The sequence below is a fragment of the Chrysochloris asiatica genome, unplaced genomic scaffold (assembly GCF_000296735.1).
Source record: "Chrysochloris asiatica unplaced genomic scaffold, ChrAsi1.0 scaffold00404, whole genome shotgun sequence".
Lineage (NCBI taxonomy): Eukaryota > Metazoa > Chordata > Mammalia > Afrosoricida > Chrysochloridae > Chrysochloris > Chrysochloris asiatica.
The window spans coordinates 262,944-271,180 of NW_006408922.1; the positions used below are offsets into that span (position 1 = coordinate 262,944).

The following is an 8,237-nucleotide window of genomic DNA, read 5'->3' on the forward strand; positions in this document are numbered from 1 at the left end:
CTTTTTTCACTGCTCAGAGTTGAATAGGTGTAAGGAAGGGAATACACTATGGATTAAAATTTGGAAGCTGAAAATCATGAAGGAACAGGTTGTGACTGGTGCGTGGTCAATTTATGACTTCCAATTGTCTCATGATTGGATGATGCGCCCCAGGATAGCAGAGTCCTGGTCCTGACTGATTTGAGCGAATGAGGACAAATTGGAAAGTTAGATGAGGGAGAGGGCTGATATTAATTGTCTGGAAAACGGAGGGCTCCACATCTAGTCGGTTGCTTTCACAGGGGCAAAGAGGAGTGAAAGCAAAACAGATTGATGCTTATTGGTCTTAGGAATGAGTTTCTAATTGGATGTGACCTCTGGAAGGATCCCATGCCAATTAGATGCCAGGACTGAAGGAGCTAGCTTCGGATGGGGTCGTCAGAGTTGAAGTTGGGAGAGGTGAGGATGACTGCTGCTATTAAGACTGGGAGTTCTGAAGTGTTAGGGAGTGAAAGGCAGCTGGGAGGGCGGCTTGTGTGGGAAGTGATCTGAAGATCTGCATGTAGTATTACATTTTCTTGCCTATCCGGGCATCAGGACTGATAATAGTTGTTCTTCCTGAAAAATGAGGGCAGAGGTGAGAGGACACAATGCAGCGATGATTCACCAGCCCTTAAGGAGGAAAGAGGCACTTTTTAAATGATTCCCAGCTGTGACTGATTGCGCTTACTGAGTAAGGGAGGATGGGCGGAGTCCTGGTGTGGCGCTGTAGGACAAGCCCTGGACTGGAGCCCTGGTGTGGTGCTGTGCGTTAATGCACTGGACTACAAAAGTCGTTTCTACAGCAACGTTGGCGGTTCAAGCTCACCATCCGTTCCTCGGAAACCGACTCGACGGCACTTAACAGCCATAGGGTGGGCGATTCAAACACCCCACATTCGCTCCTTGGAAACCCTATACAGAGTCACTATAAATCAGGACCACCTCAATGGCACAACAGGGATTAGAGGGACCGCAGGGAAACTAAAGCTGAAATTCTATAGTGCTTATAGTGGGCCAAATGACTCCGCCCCCCGCCTGGACCAGTCCTTGCCTCCAGTTCGCTCCTGACTTGGTCTCAACCAACAGTGAAAATGGCACCACGCGCGAAGGAGGAGCCCGCGGCATATAGAGAACTTCTATTGGTTGGGAGAGGCCCTTCCAGCCTTTCCATTGGCCTGCTCCGTAAGGCGGTATTGCCTGAGAAGGGATGGACCCGAACTAGGGTAGGGTAGTTCTGGAGCCTGAAAGCTAACGTTACGTAGATCCAGGAGCCCGAGGGAGAGGTCTCTGCAACCGTGCCGCTAGGTGAGTGCCCCTTGCCTGGCCCTCCATTCTGTCCCCTAATTCTCAACAGTTTGCCGGCCAGCCCAAAGCACGTCTGAGTGAAACCATTGCTCTATCACCACCCAACCCCCACGCGCCTGCGCGAGACCCCCAGCTACCGCACGGTTGTTGGAACGATGGCGGATTCGCTGTCTCATTGGACAGCTGGACTTCAGGGTCTGGTTCATTGGTGGTCTCTACATTTGACCCTCTCTTTCCATTTTAGCGCCGAGCAAGATCCCTTTCATCTTCCTTCCTCTTCCGTCTTGGAGGTTGACAGTATTGTGCATTGTTGCAGGGAGGATCTGGTTTCCAAACCCAGCCGTGATTCTGATTGTGTCTCTCTTCTGGCCCCAACTGCATTTTTCCGGGGCTATGGGTGGGGGATAGCAAGACAGTGACCCCTGCAATGGGACCAGGCCTGGTTTCTGTGTCTTTCCCACCAGACTGTGACTCCTGAGAGCTGGGACCAGTCCTACCTAGTTCCTGAATCTCCCCAACCAGACTGAACCTGAGGGCAGGGCCAGGTGTAGTCCCTCTCTCCACCAGCACTGTGAGCCATGGAAATGGGCACAGGGCTGGGTACCTATGCCTTTCCCATTCGCATATATTGTGACTAATGAACTATTTGGAATTGATTTTACTATTTCATTCTGGGCTTTCAGGTGCTTCTGTTCCTTTTTTATTTTTTCAACTTAACAGCCATCAGACCACAAAAGATATGACCACCATCAGCCCCTTGCACCCTTACTGGCCTCGGCACCTACGGCTGGACAACTTTGTGCCTAATGACCGTCCCACCTGGCATCTCCTGGCTGGCCTGTTCTCTGCATCCGGGGTCTTAGTCATGACCACATGGCTGTTATCAGGTCGAGCTGCTGTTGTCCCACTGGGGACTTGGAGACGACTGACCTTGTGCTGGTTTGCAGTGTGCGGGTTCATTCACTTGGTGATTGAGGGGTGGTTTGCCCTCTACCATAAGGACCTCCTTGCAGACCAAGCCTTCTTATCCCAACTATGTGAGTCCTAAGTTCTTTTCATGGGCTGTGGGAGGGATATTTCTGGACAGGGATTGGCTTGGATGTTTACTCATCCACCTTCTTCCATTCATTTATTTTATTGGGCAAAATATGTATACCAGACAGTCACAGTAACACTCACTGTCTTGTGTTAGGCTTATTCTCATTGTCTTATTGTACATATACAGATAATCCCTGACTTACAACAGCTTCCATTCCATAAATTGGTACTGATATGAATCAAATACCTCCTTTAAAAATTTTTATTTTATTATTGCCTTTTATTAGCAGTATCTTTATAAATCATAACATTGAACACCTGAGAGTGACAGCAAATTATACACTGCAACACTGGAGTCCTGGTGTGGTGCTGTTGGATAAAGCACTACACTGCAAGGTCAGTTTGAACTGTAAGATCGGCAGTTCAAATTCACCAGCTACTCCTTACAGGGTCTCTGGGTTGGCACCAACTCGACCGCACTTAACAACAACAATACATTGCTTATGATAAGATGTAAACAACAACAACAACAAATGATTGTAAGTACAGGTTTGTTGTGATGTGAATATGTTGTAAGCCAGAGACTACCTGTATTAACTTGTAGAATCCAAACACTTACTCCATTTTACAGATGAAGAAATTGGAGCCTGCCTTCTCATAGGGGTCCCCAGCTCTCACAAATGTGAGCCCCTTTCCCTGCCTTTATTCTTCATGTGTCACTCTTGTTTTCTTCAGGGAAAGAGTATGCCAAAGGGGACAGCCGATACCTTCTGTAAGTGATTGCTGATATCAAGGGAAATTGGTATTGGTTTGGGGTAATGGGGAGTCAGGGAGCACTAATGGGGTACCCTGTGGGCAGAGTGCACTAATGCCAGGCATCTCCCATCCTTTCTCTTTCAGGGGTGACAACTTCATAATATGCATGGAAACCATCACGGCTTGGATGTGGGGACCACTCAGCCTATGGGTGGTGATTGCATTTCTCCGCCAGCAATCTTTCCGCTTTATCCTACAGCTTGTGATCTCTGTGGGTGAGCAAAAGAGGTTGATGGGGGACCCACAGACATGGAGGCATCCCTAGGGGTGGGATCTCTCAATTGTGTCCATGCAGGAGAGAGTCAAACTGAATCACAAACCCCCTGAGGTTCTAGACCAACCATGCTCTTCTCTGACCTTGCTCTGTAAGAATGGTTCATTCCTCCTCCTCCTGCATCACAGTGTTCCCTGCAAAGGTTCTATGAGGTGGTCCATGGTATTGGGAAGCCGCTGGCTCCTCCAGGATTCGGATTCTGAGGTCCTTACATTTGAGATACTGTCCTCTTACATTCTTAAATTAACTTTGTATAGTTCTGTATTCCTGAACTCTCTTGAATTCTGAAATTTTGAGCTTCCTTAAATTTTGAAGATATGAGCTCTCTTGCATTTAGAAAATTTCATCTCTCTGATTTCTGAAATTTTTACCTCTTTGATGTCAGAATTCTTAGCTCTCTGAATTCAGGAATCCTGAGCTCTGAGACCTTGAATGACAACTTGGGAAAATATCTCAGAATAGATAGCTTGGAATTACTTTCTCTTCCTCACAGATATTCTCCTTTCCCTCTTACCTTCTTTCCACAGGCCAGATATACGGGGATGTACTCTATTTCCTGTCAGAGCTCCGCGATGGGTTCCAGCATGGAGAGCTGGGTCACCCACTCTACTTCTGGTTTTACTTTGTCTTCATGAATGCCCTGTGGCTGGTGGTGCCTGGACTCATAATACTTGATTCTATAAAGCATCTCACTAATGCCCAGAGCACACTGGATGCCAAGACCTCAAAAATCAAGAGCAAGTAGAAGTAGTGAGTGGTGGTGGGCTGGGCTTTGAACACTGGCAGATGAAGAACTAATCACCTGCTAGAAGAGTCAAACCTGCTCCCACAGGTTAGAGGAACAAATCTGCCCAACTCAGGATGATGGGTGAGCACAAAAAGAGCCAGAGAGAGGAAAAGTGGCTGTGGGGAGCTACTGCCAAAAACTGTTGGGACCAAGGGGTACAAGGAGACCTAGGAGGTCTATAATGGTGGCAGTTTTTAAAATCAGGAAATAAAAGATCTTGACTCTAACACTGAGAAATCTTTCGTTACTAACCCCAGAGATGCCCCATGATTGAGCCTCACCTTACAACCCTTCCATCATTTATTCCACAGTCTACCATTGTCATCCCCCAGACCTCTCATCTGTGACCCCACAAAACCCTTTCGCCAAACAAACCCCATCACTGATTCCATAGACGTAACATCGCTCCACAGAGCCCCCATTACTCACCCACAAACCCCCATCACTCACTCCTCAGGCTCTCCATCATGAAGCCCACAGATACTTGCCACTGATGCTACAGACCCATGATGACTCAGTCCACTCACTCTTAAATAACTCACAGACCTTCCATCACTCACCTTGTTGTTGTTGTTGTCAGGTGCCATCGAGTCGGAACCGACTCATAGCGACCCCATGCACAGCAGAACGAAACAATGTTCGAACCTGGGCCAACCTCACTACCGCTGCCACACTTGAGTCCATCCATGATGCCACCTGGCTGATCCATCTCGTTGGGGGTCTTCCTCTTTTTCTCTGACCTTAAAGATCCCAAATTACCCTGACAGATACTCCATCACCACCCCAAAGACCTACAGCATTTACCCCATGTGTCCCCATCACTCATGCTACAAACTCCCCATCAATCCCCCCCAGAGAACCCACCCTAACCCTGAGATGCCTCATAACTTAACCTGCAAACCCTAACACTTCACAATCTCCATTACTCATCCCATAGACCTCCATCACTCATCCTGACAGACCCCATCATTAACCCTACTTATTCCTATTACCTCTCAAAAGGTAATAGGAATTTACCGCACAGACCCTTCTCATCACTTACCTGACAGAACCCACATCATTTACCTAACAGGTGCCATAACTTACTGCATTGTTGTTAAGTGCCGTCAAGTTGGTTCCGACCCATAGCGATCCTTTACAGGGCTTCCGAGGGTGTAAATCTTTACGGGAGTAGAAAGCCTCATCTTTCTCCCGCAGAGCGGCTGGTAGTTTCAAACCGCTGACCTTAAGGTTCGCAGCCCGATTCGTAACCACTACGTTACCAGAGCTCCTTGCACAGACTCGATCAATCACCCTTACTTCCTCCCCAAACCCTATCAATTACCTGGCAGGCCCCATCACTTACCCCATAGACTCCTCACCATCACTCACCCTACAGATCTTATTATTAATCCCACCGCTTTTCATTGTTCATTCAGTTCCACAACATTCAGACCGCTGACACCACACAGACACCCCCCACATATCTCACAGAGCCCCCATCATGTACCCTACAACCCCATTACAGCACAGATTCATTCATCTTACACACCCTATTATTCAACCCACAAACCCATAAGTCACGCCCCAGTTGCTCCCTTGGTCAGTGACCAGGCCTCAGCTAACTCTACCAACACCATATCACTCTTCCTACAGACTGTTATTGACCCTAAAGAACCTCATCACTGATTCAGTAACCTTCCAGCATCCACCCTACAACCCAATCATTCACCTCTTAGACCTCCATCACTTACCACATCACTCGCCCACAAACCCCAACACTCACTGCAGACCCCTCATCACTCACTCCACACAGTTCCCATTTCATCTCATCATACCACAGATCTTATTCCACAAACTCCTAATCACTCCAGAGACCACATTCTCCCACATCACTGACCCCCCAATCTCTTACCTCACAGTCCATAGACCCCATCAGTCAACCCACAGACCCTTAGCACATCCTACAACCCCACAGAAATCCCATCATTCACTCTGTATTACCCCACAGATCAGCATAACACAAACCCCCTAACAACTCACAAACCCAAATCATTCACCCCACAGACCCCAACTACTCACCCTACATACACTATATCACACATCTTACAGACCCTTATCATTCACCTCACAGATGCCCCATGACTCAAACCACACAAGCCCTATCACTCACTCCACACACGTCTTAATACTTACCTCACAGACCACTCACCCTGCAGAGTCCCCTTGACTTATTTCATTGACACATCATTCTCCACATAAACTCCATCACACAGCACACATCCCATTGCTCGTTCCACAGATGCCAATCAGCATACTCGTCCCAGACAACTTATGCCACAGACAACCCATCACTGACCTCACGGATCCTCTTCTCACTCAACCCCCAGGCCTCCATTCACCATAGAGTGCCCCTATCACTCATCCTGCAGATCCCCCTAATACTCTACAGAATAATTAACCCCATAGATCACTCACCTCACAGATACCCCCATCACATACCTGCAGATCCTTGTCATTCATCCCATAGATCTAATATCACACTTCCTATTGCTAAGTCAGTTCTGACTCAGAGTGTCTCTGTATAGGGTTTCCCAGGCTGTAAATCTTTGCAGAAATAGATAGCCTCATATTTCTCCCAGAGTGGCTGGGCTCAAACAGCCAACCTTGTGGTTCCCAGTCCAGTGTTTATCCTCTAGAATCACCATGCTAGATAGGTCTGTAGTGTCTTCCTATTGTTGTTAAGTGCTGTCCAGTTGGTTCCGACTCATAGCGACCCTGTATGGGGTCTCTGAGGCTTTTTCATTCTTTGCAGGAGCAGAAAGCCTCATCTTTCTCCTGTGGAGCAGCTGGCGGCTTCAAACTGTGGACTTTGTAGTTTGCAGTTCAGTGCTTATCATATGATGTCACTGTGCTCCAGGATCTTTCTATAGACCCCCTATAATTCACCTCACAGATATCCCATCACTCACCCCACATCATTTATCCCCCCCATAAGCCCCATCACTCACCTCATGGACCCTCAGCCATAAATCAATTGGGTACTTGAGGAATTTTGAGGAACTGACAAAAAATGAATCATAGAATTGAAGATACCAGTAGGTGGGCCCCAGTTGACCTATGTAGAGCATAGTTTCAGCTCAAATCCTGGCTCTCTATGGGCTTATAGTGTAGATTTTGAGAAGGGCTCACTGTGAGGCTAAGGCTCTGCATGATCTCACCCCAATTATTTCCTCACAGTGTCCCACCAATCACCCCATCATTTACTCTGCTTAAGGCCTGCTGGCCTCCCTGTTCTTTAGCTATGCTAAGCACAACTCCACCTTCCATCCATTGCATGGACTATTCTCTGTGCCACTTCTACCCCTATGACCTTAAACATGTTTCTGAAACTCCCAGTCTTCAATACTTTCATTTGTAAAATGCTAATAAAAACAGTATCTACCTCATAGAACTTGAATGCAGATTAAGTGCATTAATAAATGCAGACTGAAGGAGAACAAACAAGATGGCGGATCCGGTAGATGTGTAGCAGAGAGCTCCGCCAGCAACAACACAGAATACCCGAATACCCGACCAAACAGGCTCAGGGGATGATCCCAGAACTCTGAACCACATATAAAGGAATATTTATAAGGTTGGAAGGCTCACAGCTGGGGGAATTTGTGGCAGAAGAAAGAAATCCACTGCTTTCTAGTCCGGGACGATCGGCTGCTCCAGGAGCTGCCATCTTGGGTGAGAACACGTCGTGGAAGGATTGGAGCGGCCAAAGACGCCTGGCAGAACCGCTGAGATAAAGGTGTGGACATTCTTTTCCTTTGGTATCTGTTCATTGGTCCCTTGCTGTCTGTGCACCTCCATTCGGGTGACTATAGGGGAGCCTGAGCTAGTGGGCACCCCAGCCCCACCCTCGGAGGGTTCTACTACACATGCGCACAGATCTCCTCAAAATTTAAAGAGACAGTTTCCAATTAAAACCAAATGGCCACAGCCGGCCCTGAACTGTTTACAACTAGA

The 8,237-nt window shown here is 47.6% G+C and overlaps 1 protein-coding gene across 1 annotated transcript; it reads left to right on the plus strand.

The window, feature by feature from the left end:
• The first annotated feature begins 2,065 nt into the window (after positions 1-2,065).
• EBP (emopamil binding protein (sterol isomerase)) lies at positions 2,066-4,199 on the plus strand. The gene is made up of 4 exons (XM_006876650.1): positions 2,066-2,363; positions 3,100-3,136; positions 3,265-3,395; positions 3,982-4,199. Exons 1-4 carry the CDS (start codon positions 2,066-2,068, stop codon positions 4,197-4,199), a joined length of 684 nt encoding a protein of 227 aa, XP_006876712.1.
• Positions 4,200-8,237: the final 4,038 nt, after the last annotated feature.